This window comes from Neopsephotus bourkii, unplaced genomic scaffold (genome assembly GCF_033783945.1).
Source record: "Neopsephotus bourkii isolate Nb327-2 ecotype Australia unplaced genomic scaffold, CSIRO-AGI_Nbou_v1 NB_318, whole genome shotgun sequence".
NCBI lineage: Eukaryota > Metazoa > Chordata > Aves > Psittaciformes > Psittacidae > Neopsephotus > Neopsephotus bourkii.
This window is the reverse complement of record NW_026900826.1, coordinates 859,152-876,225: the sequence shown is the minus strand read 5'-3', so window position 1 is coordinate 876,225 and position 17,074 is coordinate 859,152. Positions and strand designations below refer to the sequence as shown.

General features: G+C 43.0%; 1 protein-coding gene across 1 annotated transcript in view; it reads right to left on the bottom strand.

Moving 5' to 3' along the window:
- Positions 1–17,074, bottom strand: part of HDGFL3 (HDGF like 3) — a 38,054-nt gene that overhangs the window by 5,702 nt on the left and 15,278 nt on the right. Inside the window, exons 2-5 of the mRNA XM_061347285.1 lie at positions 9,275–9,351; positions 5,930–6,068; positions 4,492–4,650; positions 2,758–2,904 (exon numbers count right to left, since the gene is read on the bottom strand). Coding sequence (XP_061203269.1) covers positions 2,758–2,904; positions 4,492–4,650; positions 5,930–6,068; positions 9,275–9,351 — 522 coding nt within the window. The remainder of the gene's footprint in view (positions 1–2,757; positions 2,905–4,491; positions 4,651–5,929; positions 6,069–9,274; positions 9,352–17,074) is intronic.

Sequence of the window (17,074 nt, the reverse complement as noted above, 5' to 3'; positions counted from 1 at the left end):
CAGCCCTTACCAGATCCACTACAGGCGTCTTCCAAGCAGCCACTCCTGGTGCCAGAACCAGGGGAATGAAACCCTCCCATCCAGGGCTCTGATTCCCGTTTTTCTGTCTCTTTGCCTTCACGGTACCTTTCTGCAGACTATTCTAACGGAGACGCTGCCCAGTGCGACGCGGGCGCGGGGCAGCCCTGCCGTGGTCCATGCTGGTGTGTTCCTGGCGCCACCTCATGGCCAGAGAAACGCTCTGAGCGTGATGCTCAGGACAGGGAAGTGCGGAATGGGTGCGTGTGTGCACTCCTGTGCTGCGCTGGCAAGGAGCAGGGAGCCCATCTTCACACCGCGTGTTGGTGGTGCAGTGCTCTTCTCACAGGCTACATGATTTTAAAGAGACCACAATCTCATTCATGATGGTGTCTATTAGCAGACCTAGACATACTTCTCGATTCATGCCTGTGAACAAGAGGCCCACACCCCAACTCTGCAGGCAAGCGTTGGCCTTTTCTGACCTTCTTTTCTCAGCGCCTCCAGTGTGCTCCCTGTCTGGATGTCTGGCAGGATGTGTCTGCAGGACAGCAGCTCCATGCCCCAGGAGGACAGTGCAGACACACACTGCTCCGACTGGAAAATACAATCTGGTTACTCTTTCCCCGAGTGCTTGTGTTTGATGAAGGCACACATTCTAAAACCACACTGATCTGGCTTTGAGGATGCCAGGCGATGGAGTGTCCCCTCCTGGTCCTAAAAGAGAACTGCACTGCTGACAAAATCTCAGAAGCAACACTGAAGAGAATTTACATGTGAAATGCTGATTCTGTGGCAGAAATGCCCAAGATGAACTACCTGGATCAGGATGTGAACTTCTCCAAACTTATCGGTGTTTATATCTCAGGCTGCCCTTAAAACCATTTCTCCATCTCTTTTTAGTACATGCTACTAAACCTCCACCTTTCCCATGCTGAAAGCATCCGAGATCTAGTTACAGAAGTTCAAGTGTGAGGTGAAGCCTGAGCATTGGGGTTGCAGAAGTCAGAGTAGAGTCAGCCCCTCATGTGGGTGTGACAGTGTGGGTTATATTTCTGTGGAGCTGGTGCTGACAGGAAGGACAGACTGTGGATACTTCAGCACAGAGTCTAAAATATCTGCAGTCCTGGAAACACTGCAGAGCAGCTCCATGATGTTCCATCATGCTGGACTCTACCTCCAGCTGTTAAAAGTGTGGCAGATATAGAAGGAAGAGCTATATGAATATCACCAACACAAAGCCAACATCCTATGTGGCTTTTTAGCCACTGAGTCTGCAACTGAACAAACTCAGTAAGCATTTAGTCCTTACATGGAGAGCATGCCTGAAGTTCACAGCCACATCCACTGTCATTGCTACAAACACAGGAAACAAAGCACGCTTTCCTGAACCTTTTGCCACCTCAGATACACCTTATGGCTTGTTTTCTTACTCAAATACCTATTTGAAGACATAAAAGCGTCACAAGGTTCACTACCCAGAATGTGGGCAAGAGATGGACTGTGCACTCGCTACACTCCTCAGCCCCAGAATCAAATGCTGTGAGGTGCTGGGAAGGCACAATTGGGCACAGCATCCCATTGCATCAGCCAGTGGCTTAAGGCAGAGGCTTATTCAGAGAAAATGGGAGAGGCTCAGAGCACGTTACTGTCCTGGCCCTGCGAGCCACATACCAAAGTCTTTATAAGGTGAAGAGCCATGGAACACATACACTGTACCGCAATGAGATGGGAGGAAAAGAAGCTCCGGGAGGAGGTTCCAAGCAGGAGACAAGAGCAGCTCCCCAGAGGTTGTTCTGTGAGAAAGGAAGGAAGCTGAGCACGCAGCTGGGTGCTAAAGGTACCTTGGCAATGTCAGAGAGAGCCTGTGATGGCTGGATGCCTCTCACACGTGGGGATTCGTGTCACTCAGCAGCTCCTGTGACAGCCCAGCCTGGCTGCTGGCCACGTGGCAGGGCCTTTGCATGGGAACCTCGTGAGAACTGGTTCTGAGATGGAGCTGTGAGTCCTGGAGCAGGGAAGCTTGTGCTGCTTCAGTGTCTCAGAAACAGCAGTGGCTGTTAAAGGTGGCTGATGATTAACCAATTCCCATGCTAATTCCCCTGCTCAGCAGCCTTCCTTTCTGCTGCTGTGGTCACAAAAACCCAATATTGATACAAACACAAAACTGACACAAACATACAAAGAGATCATATGAAGCTGCTCTGGAGCAGACAATATATCCCCTCCTTGGAGACTCATCTCCCAAGTCAGGATCTGCCCTGAAACCTGCAGCATGCAGTCTGTAATATGCACATAAACCTTCATGAACTCCAGAGGAGTCAGTGGGACTGCACAAATGTTAAACAAGTGTGAAAGGATAAGTAGGCTCCCACTGTTTAGTGAGCCAAAAGGCATTATGCAAACAGTCTGATTCTGCTCTCACATCCATTTTGTATCATTCCAGCTCATGGTTTTCAACAGTTCCTCTCAGCTGACATCTATGCAAGTGTTGGAACAAAAATAATGTGTGTAGTATCTTTTCCTATTCGATTCCTATTGCTTCTCTAGAGCAAAATTTGTTTCAGTGCAGGACCAGTCCCATGTTTCTGTTACAGACACATTCTGAACACCAAAATGCAATGTAAAAAGATCTCAAGTGGTATATACACAGGTCACTGCAATTGCCTTTTGCCCCTGGCTCCACAGCCCCCTTGTAGCAAACTGCATGGGAAGTGAATGGTATTAACAGAAGATTACCCCTTCACTGGTTTTCTGCAAATCTGAAGAAGTGTTTCTTGTGTCATTGCCTGCATCCCCAGCATCGGAGCTGCTCTTATTTTCTTCCTCTTTGCAGTCCTTATCATCTTCATCTCCAGGAGATTTCCGTGACTGCTTGGAGGATTTCTGAAATGATTAACAACAAAGGTAAAAAGTAAAAACTGAGCTCCAGTCACAGAAAACCACTTCTGACATGCATGTGTAACGCTGTCTGATGATGCGGTTCCCTACACAAGGTGAATATTGGGGAGGATATGTAGGGTGAAAGGTGTTTTTCAGGTGAAGTAGTTGGAGTTACTGCCATCGATGAAACAGGAGGAGAAATTCTGTGTTCAACACAGGTTGGCAGCACAACGGACTGTAAGACAGACACAGTAATAGGAGATGGGTATTAGTGTTGGGTCACCTGTAGGTTTTGTTAGTTAATGAAACAGATGGTGCCAGCTTGACAAAAGTTTTGATTAAACACAGAGATGTAAAATGAGAATAACATTAGCAGAGCTGCTTTCCATACTTTTTTTAGTGCTGTCAGCTTTAATATATTAACATTAAAGCCATGTGGAACCAATACATCTTTTCTGCTCCCTTTATGTTATGCAATACTACAGTACAAAAGGATAAATTGTGGCATTAAGCCACCATTTTCCTAATCCTCTGTTTGCCCAGAGTCTTCTGGAAAGAAAATGGTAGACCAGACCTGAATTTCTAATGTAAAACACACAAAGGGGGTGAAATTACTTACTACATTTTGTTCAGTGGGTGAACCACCAAAAATTCCTGCTCTCCCCCAAACTGAGCCTTGATCAGATTGTTTACTTGCTTCTCATTTCACTTAGTTTTCACTTTCAGAGAATAACATGAATGTGACTGAATGTGACTCTGCCACCTTTTCCACACTTTTTTAAGCAAATTACAGACTTAGAGGCACACACAAAACTGGAGGAAGCGTCTGTAATGCTGCTCCCTTTCACCCACATGGCAAATGAGAAGCGTACCTGAACCCAAAGATGTCCCTGTGCTGGGGATTACATTCACCAGGCGTTATGACACAACCTGAGACACGTTACTCTTAGCTTCCTCATCTGACCTGTTACTTAGACATTAAGAGGGCCGGTAGGTACTATACTGCAGGTCTTTCATCTACAGATTGAGTGCCCTCCTCACTGCTTAATGAATTAGTTCTTCCTCCTCCCTGTTCTGTATCCTGTGCTGAAGCATTTTACACTCAGCTACAAGAGCAGATGAGCACATATGACCCTACCGCATTTTAGCACAGCATCTGGGGCACTCACACTGGAGATGGAAAGGGAAGCTTGAATTCTACTGGACAGGAACCAAACCTGAACTCACGTCTCCCAAGATGCACACTCCTAAGGCATTTTTTTGCTCCTTATGGGGCAATAGTTATCTAAGAGGATCAAACCAACTAATCCAACATTGCCTGGATTTTCTTTCCAGCCCTTATGAACTCCTTCCCATACTTTCACCTCCACCCCCCCCAAAGTGTGGGCAGCAGGACGGGGTGGAATATTTCAACTGCTCTCGCACCAAGGCTGTCACAAAACCAACATCACTTCCCTTTGCCTGTTTGAACACTATTGTTACGGTACTGCAATCAAAATGCTAAAGAAGGATGAACAGATTGCCAATGAGATGGACGGTATTCTAACTATAAATGCCCACTGGTGACAATGGAAAAACTCAGAAGACAACCTTTGAAGTGTAGGATTTTTTCCGTTTTGAGCCTGCTTTTTCATTCTTTCTTTTTCCTTTTCCATCCTCTTCTACCCGATCACCTTCCTCCTCACTGCTGGCATCTGCTGTATTTCCTCCTTCTCCTTCAGTTTCTGATGAGCTCTGTTGCTGAATTGCCTTTAAAATAACAATAATAACATAAACAGTAAAAAACCCACTAAAATCTATTACCTCATTTTTGTTCCGTATTGAAGATGGAAAGACTGTAACAGGCAGCTTACACTTCAACCACTATAGTCAGGAAGAGCTCAGGTTATTCCTGCAATTATCAAGAAAAAGGGCTGCAAGGGCAATTTTTTCAGATACCACTTGGAAGCAGTTATCACACACAGGTTCTGGGATAGCATGTTCTGAAGGGGTTATGCAGAAACAGAAGATCTAGTAACAAAAACGTGTTTGCCAGGGAACTAAGGGTTGCTCAGTGCAGAGACCTGGCCCCACTTTGGGTGAAACTATGGAAAATGTTAGAGTTTGGCTGCAATAGGAGAGACTTAGGAGAGAAGATGGCTGTTACAACTCCCCCACAGCGCAGGATTCTGTGTTAGGAAAAAGCAAACACTGACCAGAAGGCTGAGAGCCTTTTGACAGCCCATCTCCCACAGACTATACACTAGAGGGCTTTTTTAATCCCCAAGTGTATGCAAAACATCTGCAGGGCTGAAAACATGAAACAGGAACCGAGAGAGGCAGCAGCTTGCTTGCAGGTGGTCCATAACTCTGGTTTGTAAGGTTTTGTGCTAATAATGTAATAGGTGTTTGCCTTCTTTTAGAGGTGATTTCTGCCTTCAAAGGACCATATTTTTTTAATGAGAAAAGTTCTTTGGTTTTACCCAGCCCACCGACTCCTCTTCTCCCCTCCAGCTTCACCAGCATTTTGCTCCGGACATCCTACAGGGAGAGCTGTTGTACAGCAGCTCCTATCTAGTAAGAGCAGCTTAAACCTCCACCTTCTCACCCCCCACTTCTTTGGCAGTGGTATCCTACATGTTATACGTTACCGATGTAAAAATCAAAACTGCAGTGACCTTAAGGCCCATGTAAAATACACTGAACCTGCTACAAAAATAAACAGCAGAAAGGAGTCAGAAATTATTCATATTTATACTGCAGTAAATAAAACCTTCCATTTTTAATTCAACTAAATCTGCTGCAGAATTTTCCACTTCACCACCCCAGAATATCACAGAATGCAGAGGGCTCTGCAGTATGATTAAAGCTCAATTTGTCACAGAGTACAAGACCACAGTTGTCTCTACATTACACAATTACAAAAGCTGTGAAACTTCCTATCTCCACCAAAACCAGGATCTTGCACATCACTCATACCATGTTTACATCGACAAGAACTCCTCAGAGAAGAAAACGAGAAAGATAAATACAACTGAAAGTCATTTACCTGATATCCAGTAAACTTTACTCCAGGGTTGTTTTCTATTTCCCACAGGCCTTCATTAAATCCTTTTCGCTTGTTTGACTTCCCAAACTTATCTTTATATTCTTTATATGGGAAAAGGTCTTTGGGCCCCAGGAACGCACTGCATTTGAACAAAGGTAAAATTCAAAAAAGGACTTCAATTCCTCCTCTTCCAAATCCCCACCCACCATTAACAGTGCATATGTTTTCCCTATTCTTCTGCTCATTCCATCACTTCTTTTCAGTTTTATTTATTTGTTTATTTATTTAACACACTGGCTTGGAGTTACACTGTGAGTCTGATTTAATGCACTGGCTCACCATCCTGATGTTTGATGTTGCAGAATCATGCTGTGTCTCTCTAGAAACAACTAAACCGAGTCTCATTTATTGTATTAACTACTGCTGGGAACTGGCACTGGAGCAGTTTATGAAAGGGATTATATGACGTAATTGCTTGCAATAGCAGGGGAACCAAACTTCCAATCTTATGTGTTACAGATCCAGAAAGGCCTAGAAATACCATATAAAAAGTTAAAGCACATAAGGAGTGCCTAGAATCCAAGAGCCTAGAACCCAAGAGTGGCATTCACTATTATCTATACGGCCAGAAAGCCTGGGAGCTTCTTTCTTGGAATGAACCCCCCACATACTAGGTTCTGTGCAAACAAAATAAAAATGCTCTCTGTCCCAAAAATCTTATAATTTCATATAAGACAAGAAACAATGGGTGAATATAGGCAGATGAGTAACACAAGGAAACAATGAGACACACAGGGTGCTGTGGCTAAATTGTTTTTTAGACAGCACAGCAAAGGAGGGATTTTGTGCTCTGCTGCTGCATAAGTCAGCTCTGTACTGGGCCAACTAATGTCAGGCACAGGCACCACAGTGCAGGGAAAAATAATTACAAAAAGAAAGAGTGGTGTTTTATCCTCTTTCTTTCTACATACTTCACAGTCTAACTTCTTATATAAAACTGAAGAAAACACAGTTCCCTTTCCACTGGCTATCTATATCCAGTGTGTTTGCTCTGCTCTGTATTACAGTCCTGGGATGGCTAATTGTAAGTTCAATTAAAAATAGTGAAGGCAAAAAACTCCTTTCATTCCCACATGGAAGATTCTATGTCACCAGTGACTGAAGATGAGCAAGTCACAGTGTCCTTCACTATAATCACTGTCCTACTTTCTTGATGATCTTTCCAATTAATGTTAACTCTATCGTCTCCACTACCAGGGGATTGTGCAGCTCCACCATTTACAACACATTTATTCTCATACATCACCATGGGGTTGGGAAATTGCCCTTTTTTGTAGATGGGCTTCTGAGGCGCAGAGATTTGCCCAAGGTCAAACTCCAACTGACAGCAGAGTACAGAGGAAAACCTAAGTCTCTTCAGTCTCAGGCTAACATCTTAATCACAGGATCATATTTCTTCCTTGCTGTAAACATTATTTCAGATTAATGCCTGATTTATGCCCTGATTCTTCCCAGTGCTTACGAATGTGAAAAGTTTCATTCACTTAATTCATCCCACTCACAAGAAGTTTGCCAGCACAGAGCCAGCTGGTGGCTAAAGCCATTGGGTGACATGTCTCAAGGGAAAGCTTTCCTTGAACTACACATGAGACAGAATGGTATCCACACTCCGTTGTCTCATTGAGAAATATCTCAATTATAGAATTATAAAGCCAAGAATGCTTTTCTACCTGAAAGCCAAACAGTGATTTGCAAACTAACAGATGTCTTGTTAATATTAAAGGCTCCAATAAAGTAATGGATCTGAATAAATTATCTTACCTATGCTCTTGCTAATGCTAGATGTCTCCTTGTTGCCAAAAATACATACAAACAGTTCTAACACAAATAACAGAGGAAAACTGCATGAAACCTACCATGAGCTACCTTATTTTAGCTCTTTTATGTACAGTGAATACTGAAAGACTGCCTACATCTTTGCTTGAAACTCATTCATTGCCACTGGGAGGGTGTAACAGTTTCTACTGCTCTGCTATAAAACTAAGGAGCTGCAATCTAAAGCTCATTTTTAATAGCTATGCTTTTTAAATTGTTAAGGTAGTAACTACAAACGGTTTTCCTGTTTCAGATGTTGCTGTCAGACCATGGGCTAACAAAATCCAAAACAAAGGGATCACCAGATTGGGATTTTATTTCAAAATAAAAGTGGTCAGAGGTTTTTCTCAAAATATTTCTCAAGAAAAACAGTCTCATTATGAAATAAAATCACATTTTGGTTTCTGATTTTAAAGCACCATAAATTTACTTGAACCTTATTCTTTTCCGATTATTTTTGACAGTAGTAGCAGATCACAATACAGCAAAGTAACAGGTTGTTTCCTTACAGCTCTCTTAACTAGAGAGAGGCTATTTTAATCTTTATTAAGCAGAAACTGCCTTTAAAGAGCTTTAAAATAAAATGGGATGTATGAGCTATGGGGTTTTTACTTATGGAATAATCTTAAAATTAAAAAATAAATAATAGCGTTTTGATAAAGCTTCAAACCTCTACAATTGAATTTAAATGCAATCAGAATTTTAATTTTTACATTTTTAAGGAATTCTAGAAAGCGTGTTGCCTGCAAATAGGGAAGAAAAAGTTTTAAGATGTGGCTATTTTATGCAAGATGGAAACTTTGATTTATTTTTAACTACCTCAAACACAGTTTAAAATAGAGACAGGGACATTATAACTGTGAAACTCTGTAGTAATTACTGTGAGACCTAACTTACCCTTTCTGTTCTGATTCCTTTGTTTCCCTCAGCTCATCCAGATCAATTCTTCTGTCACTTCTGAGAGCTCCATCCTACAATATTCCCAGCACAAACCTCACAGGAACACATATACTTTAAGGCTATGTGAGGACTGTGTGAGACTCTGGGGTCTGCTTCCTTTCTTTTTATGAGCCTACCAAGCAAGTTCTCACACAGGACATGAACCCAAATGTGTCTGAATGCAACAGCCTGATCTCTGCTGTCAGCTACATCCAAGTAACAAAAAATTGCCCCTGCATCAGAACTCAGATGATCCTTTCATAAATTCATGCCAACACTTTTCTTTACGGGAAACACTGGCACTGGTTATTATTTATGCTTAGACCACGATATATCATCTGTGCAGCAGCGTTCCCACCTACTTTCAGGTTTAACTTCCATGTCTTAATACAAATGAGTTGGGCTCCTAGGACCTGTCTCTAAGCTCCCAATGGCTTCAGTCAGGACTGTTCCAATAAAATCAGTGGAGATGGCATCAGCTACAATGGAAGAAGTCATTCTCAAAGGAACAGGTCATGTTCGTTCACTTACGTTTCATGAGTCCCAAAAAAGAAGATGGGGTATTTATTTGCTGGAGGCTTCACGGCTCCTTCAGGGAGTTCATCAATCTGCGAGACAGAAATGGAAAAAGGATTATTCCCTAATGTGGTGTCCCTCGCCCAAGAATCCCTACCAAGTCATGGAAGTGCTAGTGCAGGTATCCTATCCTGGGGTAAGGAAGGGAAGACAGCTGATTTTTCAGGCAGGCAGGTCACACAGAGCCAGCATATGACAGAAACACTACAGGGAGGTGACAGAAGAGCAAGGAGCCAACAGAAAGTTTTAATGATTTCATGGGCATTATAGTACACAAAGGTAATAAAATCAAGTCTGCTTAATGGAAGTGTTAACTTCAGATCCTGCCTCATCAAAGGCATGGAGCCCAGAGGGTAATCCTGTCATCTCACAGAGCCACCTAAGTAACTTCTGCAACAAATGGCTTGCAGATGGTACAGATGTTATCTCTGAGACTGTGCAACTGGAAAACCGGAGTGCTTCCTGGCTGTGGTGGTGGTATGCAGTGAAAACTGCACAACACCCCCTAGGGAAGAGGGCCTGGAACTCTCCTTCCCCTGCAGTATCCCAATAACTGTTTTTGGTCACTACTCTCCTTTGTACCCCATCTCTTCTTTCACATTTTATCGCTGGCCTCATATTCCTCAAGATTCAGCTGCAGAGCAGCTAAGGGAGGGACGGTGAGGGTGCTCTCCTGCAATATAACTGGGCCTGGGACAAACCCTGAAGACTAAACAATGCCTAGATCCCGTTTTCAGATGCCTGAGTGAGAGCAATTGTTGCAAGGCAGTAGGTTAGGCCCAAGACTTAGTCTCACCCATATCTAATTTCTCAGTCCTCTGCAGCAGAAATAAGAGAGTCCAGGTGCCTACCCACATAAACCAGAAACACAGCGCAGCTTTAAATAAGATCTAAGTGCCTGCCTTCCCAGAAATAGCACTTCTGAGCATATGTGGCCATCTGAAATGAAGTGTCCAGAGAACTCTCCTGCTAAGAGCAAGCCTAGTGAATCTAGGTATCTACAGGGCAACACTAGAGAGCAGGTGAACGGCTTGCTGCCTGGGTCTTAGCAACTCAGTCTCAACATAAGCATATTGAATCCTGTCAAATGTCACTGGAACTGAGAACAAAGTGCTGACATACCAATGCTATACACAATCTGCTCCTCAGAAGAGCAGGGGATGGAACCTGCATGTTTCCACTCAGGAGACCAGGCCCACATGTGCTTTCCTTCTCTTCCTGCCGAAGGACCCCAAACACTGAATTCTTGTTGATTAATAAACACCAGATTGTTTTCAAAGGATGTTCTCTTTCACTGTAAAGCATCTGCTGGCTACATGGCTCTCAAAGGAGTATGAATTTTTGTAAGAATTCAAGTCCTTTTGGTCTTTTTGCAAGGACACCCGTTGAGGACAGAGAAATGAGAGCCACATGTGGAGCTGTAATATCACAGGACTCCTTTCTGCAAAAGAAATGGATGTCTTTTAGGTGCACGTGGAGCATTATCTGAAGGTACACCAAAATCAGGTGATATAAGAACACTTCCAAACCATTCCCTGTCTCTTTTCTGCATCAGGACCCAGGGGTGCAGATGGTGGGGCTCTGGTCCACTGGGCCGTGTGTCACCATGCACTCACTACCCACCACCTTCTGCATGAGACAATCCATGATGGTCAGAGGTGTCACACGCCTTGTGGACACAGCGATTACCCAACTTCCTTCAATTAACAAAGCCAATGAACTCAGAAATAAAAGGAGAATCTGTTATTTAAATGCATATAGAAGGAAGATACACACTGGTAGAAAATGGAAACGTGCAATCCCTTTTAGCTCATCTGCATGTAAGAAGGAACTGAAATGACATGACAGGCTGTTTGGCGTTCCCTTCATCATCAGGAATGCATAGAGAGAAGACTGCCAAAGATATTTTTTTCAGAACTCATTGTCTTCTGACATGAACTATTTGTTTTTAAATAAGTGTCCCTAATGTGGTTATTTGTTCACTAATTCATGACTTAAATATAGGTATTAGATTATAACTGATAATAACACTGAAGGGAAAACACTTTACAGACAGACAGCAGGTCAGGGAGACAGCATATCCCACTGTAACACTTTTTATGCTTCCTTAGAGATGGAAGTATCTACGCATCAAACCGAAAAAGGCCGTGCTGGCAGTTTATCAATTGCAGGAGCGATACACCTCAACTGTCTGGATGTCACAGCCATCCTCCTCTTTATTATAAAGAAGATGTCCAGAGAGATACTAGACTCCAAAAAATGTGGACCTCCATGACTGAAACAAACAGTATCTGCTGGGACTTGAGTATGAACCTCATTTGGCTGCTTGCAGCACGGCACCAGCTCTGGGCTGCATTACAGAGCAGCACGGTCCAGTTACTGTCTCAGCCCTTTAAGAATTTCTCATGAAATAAAGTAAACAGCTTTAAATGATCAGTAAATCAGGGGAATGAACACATGCTTAGTAGGAACGCTGATCAGAAGGGAATGGGGATCTTACATCACACAACGTGCTGTGCTCCAAAGCAGTGAGGATCTTCTCCTAAGCAGCATCCCAAGTGGAATTAAGGCCTCATGTTGCATTCCCAGCACTTTATACTGTTAGGTAAGGAGCATCATCAAATTGACAAAGGACAGCAGACTTATCTGTCACGCAGCTCACCTGCTCCCCATTTCGTGGTGTATTTCTTTATTCATCCAAGTATCCCCCCTGACTATGTATCATCACAGGAAACCACAGAAAAGCTTTTCATAGCTTTTGAAAGTTGGCATACACGTACAGACACATGCAGTATAAATCTGCACTAAACAGCTCAAGGATAGACTGCTAATGCTCCCACTCCAACATTTCACTGTGCAGCTGAGGTTAAGACTTTTCCTGCCTTCCCCAGTTCTGCTGTGAGCTCCCCAGCTCTCAGGCTTACATTGCTAGTACTGTAATGAGGTTGAATATGAAGTGACAGTGCTGTCTTATGGACATTTAACTGCCTGGCAAAAAAACTAGGGAATTTAGTGAAGGATGAAACCCTTTCTGCCATTAAGAAAGATCTTCCCTTTTCACCCGTTTCACATGAAACCTGCATTAGAGACTGTGAGAGGAGAGCTTTGTAGAGTCCACCATTCCCAGCAAAACCATTTTACCCTTTGTGAACACCGAGCCCCTAAGTGCTTGTTTAGCTGCAGAACAAGTCCAGCACTCCTTAATGATTGCTGCTGTTCTGCAGTACAGAAAACAAGTGGTACAAGCAACCATATTGCAGCTTCCCGCTGCTGCACGCAGTCACAATTTATTCCCGTCCTACAAGCTGTTTTGGTTAAATGTGCTGAAGGTTTGGATCTGATATTTTTCCCCATATCAGCAAGATCAAAGGCAGAGAGAGAGGGAGGGAGAGAAAGAGAGCGCATGAGCACAAGAGCGAGAAAAGCATCACTGCTGAACCAGGAACAAAAGAGATAAGTGCACCCATACTAGGACACAGTGTTGTAGTCACAGAAACCTCGCTAATGACTAAAGCATCTGTCTATCAGAGAGACGGACTGCGATTGCATTTTGCTTCTGAAGGGAAACAAACAGATTCTAAAGTACCCGTTATAACCTGCAAACAGGGGATCCATCCCCTCCTGAACCAGAGCAGGGAGCAGGCTGGAACTTGCTGCCACAGACAACAGAGAAAGCCCTGCATGGCACACAAATCTGATCTGTGCATCAGCAGCATCATGGGCAGCCGCTTCAATTATGGCTAAAATTAAAGCAGGTGGTTTCAGATTTCAAGTTTTATCCCCTTTGCTGCCGTTGCTGTCATCTGCTTAATGAATAACAATTGCTTTCTTTTTGCACAACCTCAGCAGAGCTGCACTTCCCAGCATTTGTTTGCCAACCAAGCAGCAGAGCTTTAAAGATGTAACTGTGCTTCTTTTTCTTCCCAGTAAACAAATGCCAGGCTTCTAGGGTCAGGAACACTCAACAGAGAATTCAGCCTGGACCTCTCAAACCAGACCAGGGCTTTACCAAATGGTGTTGCTAGGGACTACCAATGTGCAAGCAAGAAATCTGCCTCCTTACGTTGTAATTTACATGCTAGGATGTATATGCAGCCTGAATATTTTGCTCGTGGTGGTGCTGCCTAATTGCTGCATTCTCGGGTAGTATTTCCAACTAGTTGTCACAGGCTGGTTTGTCAGTACTCACTGCAACACTTTCTTCCCAGTTGCCACGAGGTTAGGGACCCTGGGGAGAGAGGCGCTGGCTGGGTGGGTTGGACGGGAGCCGCAGCTCTGCGCCGAGGACGGTGCAGAGCTGCCTGCAGAGAACAACAGTGGCTCCCAGAATTCTGCACAAATCATCCCCGTGCCTGCCTGTGGGATAACGTGGCATATTCCAGACAAGCGGAGGAGCTCCCTGGGAGGGCTGGTGCAGAAGCAGAGGAAGCTGCACCCCCTCCTGGGTGTTCTGCTCTGCAGAGCTCTACATTCCCAGCAAAATGGGAAACATGTCTCTCCGAGACACAGAGAGAACAGCAAGCTTTGTCTCTGCTTGCCTATGTAAAGCAGCTTTCTGTGGAGGTTTTTGTTATTGCAGCAGTCAAGAAAGGGGCAGTGCTGCCCATCAAGGCAGAAGGGCATCCCAGATGCATCTTCTTCCACTTGAAGGGAAGCAGGTGTCATGTTGTATGGCTATCACAAAACCTCTGTGCTGTGTACAAGCTGCTGTTCAGAAGCAGGAATTCCAGGCTGTCAGGGTGGCTTTCAGACCAGACCCTGTTCCATTATTTTCCAACAGAATTTTACACTGCAAAATAAAAAGGTATTATGCAAAAATACCTATCAGGTCCACATGTACCAACAAGAAAGCTTTACTTCAGCCTGCAGAGATGCTTTTGTGGGCATTGAAACCACAAGAACAAGTCCCTTTTATTTTGCAAAAGAGGGAATTAAAACTGCAGAGCAGTAATCACTGATTGTTTTGACATACTGTAAATGCCTTTGATTGGCAAAAGCACACAGAAGCATTGCAGAGATCAGTATCTCCCACTGAAATCCCTGGAGTCACTGCACAGCAGTTGAGCAAAGGCCTATAGTATTTTTGCTGGAAAGTGGTTCAAGTTGCTTATTATTGCCCAACACATGCAAGCAGCTTGATCTCTTGCAGTTAGCTTATTAGCAAAACTCTAGATGGATAAAAGCAATTCTCTTCAAAATCCATTATTAAAATAGGATATTTTGCTTTGCTATAATATTTTTATTCAGATTCAATAATGCTTTTTAATAGCTGATGCTACCGGGAGTCAGCAGTGAGGGGGTATCTTTTCTAAACCATTATTTAAAATAATGTTCTGTAAAATGTAAAATATTAATTTATTTTTTCCCAGAGGATCCTAAAATGTAAAAAAAAAAAAAAAAAAATAAATAAAATAAATATCCAACCTCCTTCAAGTTAAAAACTGTGACTCAAATTCTGTTGTGCTTAGACTGAACAGAATCCAACTGTAGCTGACTGGAGACTGCAGAATTTTCCTCTCCTTTATCAGGACTGTATGATATCTGAAGGAGAGCACAGCTCCTTCCCCAATGTACATGGAATGCTGGCATATGCACTTTTTCACCTATTAAAGAAGATAACCCTGTGAAGGGGGGAGACCAGAAGCAGAATCCAACTTAATAAGGTGGAATTGCACAGCTACAAAAGTAGAAATTAAAAAAAGTCTCTGAGCATGGAAGAGTGCCACCAGCAAAAACAAAAAGCAAAACAAGATTAAAACCAGCAGAGCATACTTTGGAGCACTGCTGAAAATGGCTGAAGGGTATCATGCAGACAGCCAGAAATGACAATATAAAGACATCAATCGTCCTTTTTTTCTGTGCATGCTCAGGACCTCAACGAGATAGAAGACAATGAAGGGTTAGTTGGAGTCCAAACAATGCTGGCAGGCAATGGCTCACTAGGAAAGATCAGCAGTCTTGCAGCTGAGTTCAGCCTCTTTACATCCCTAATTAGCAGCATATTTTTAAGACAGAAAGTTGAAATACACTTTCTGCAGAGCTGCTTTAATCTTCAGTATGAAAATGGGGCCAAAGCTTAGTTCTGCGTGACTGGTATCTATACACATGACTTTGTAGATAACAGATCTATTCATGTGATTCAAGTCCTCCGTGAGCTTTCGTGGCTGGTGGACAGGCGGCTGTCATAGGAGGAGAATCGGGGATGCAGCCTAGTCCTATCTCTGTAACTGCCCTCTGGGATGACCTTGACCACATCACTGCGTTTCCTTCAGTCTCACTTTTTCAAATGGGGACTGTGGTACTGTTCTTATAAAGCATTTAAGGTCCACTTCTAAAATGCCAGGTATTACTAATAGCAAGTACTTCCAGTTCTGTCAGAGAAGGATTTCAGGTTACCAAACTGTAATCCTCCCATCAGCACACCCCAAAGTTAGACTGCTGCAAAAATGTTCCATTTTGTCCTAATGAAGTGTTTCCCTGCCACTGTGAGTGAAGCAATAGAGCTACCACTAGATTTCTCCCCCCCCCAGTTTGTTCCCTAAGGAGAAGAAAGGATGCGATCACTCTATTTTCAGTCTGACTCTTACCTGCAGTAACTCAGGGACACATCAGACAATTTTGCCAAACCAGACAAAATGGGAAAGGCCAAAGAGATATTAAGTTTCCCCCTGTTTTGTGATAAACAGGCAGGCTGTCAATCAGAAGATGGACAAGCAAGTAGTCCATATGCTGAGAGACAGCTTGCAATGCAGGCTCAACCAAAACATCAGACAACAGGGAATCCGCACAAAGACAAGCCAGAGAAAAATAAACTTCTTGAGTTTCATGGCTCACAAAATCACTTTTTATTTGTGGATGGGTGGGGAGAGGTTGTTCATTTTCAACAAAGGCTGCCAGCTCTGAGACATTTGTGTTTACTTTTCCTCCCTTTAAGCACAGTGAAGCTTGATTCTTTGTCTGAATTATCCTTCAGATATCAAAATAATGTTTGCAATCCACCTGAGCAAACCAGAGTGAGCCCACTAACACCAAATGAAAGCAGTTTCTGTAGACAAAATCTGGTTACTTTATGATCTTACTATAAATATTTTTTTGTCTTGAAAAATGTGCAACAAATGCACATCCAAAATGTGTTTGGAAGGCACACAGTAAATCATAGCTGATTAACCAGTCAAGACATCAACAAAGGAGAAATTCTGGGGATTGTACATTCACAAACACCATTATTTCTCTCCTGCCACTTTCTACTTATAAGCCAAAGGGACATGAAAAGTCAAATCACTTTCCTTCCCAAAGTGCCCAGATAAGCCCTGCCACCTTCTGTATGTCATCTGCTAGGAAGCATGGAAGAATGATAAAAGAATTCATTAGACTGAGGAATATTTTTTGGCCTTCCTATATTTACACTAGAATTTCAGTATTTCATTGATTCTGTTTGCTTTTAAGGAAAGATGTTATATTCAATAGATTGGATATTTTGGCCAGTCAACTTGGTCAAATCCTTTTCAATCAGAAGCAGCCTGCCTGGAGTGTTGACACTTGGTCAAATACACACAACCAAGTTTTATATTCCAGGCTCATCTGTTCCACATATCCAACACTCCATAGCCTACTGCCTGAGCTTTTATTAAGAGATGTGTTACCAGTCCTTATATTGGCACACATAAAGCCAAAAGATAAGCAAATTTCCAAAAGAAGTCTCCTAGACTTGCCTGGTTTAATTTACTATTTATTTTCCAATGTAATTTATTTCCA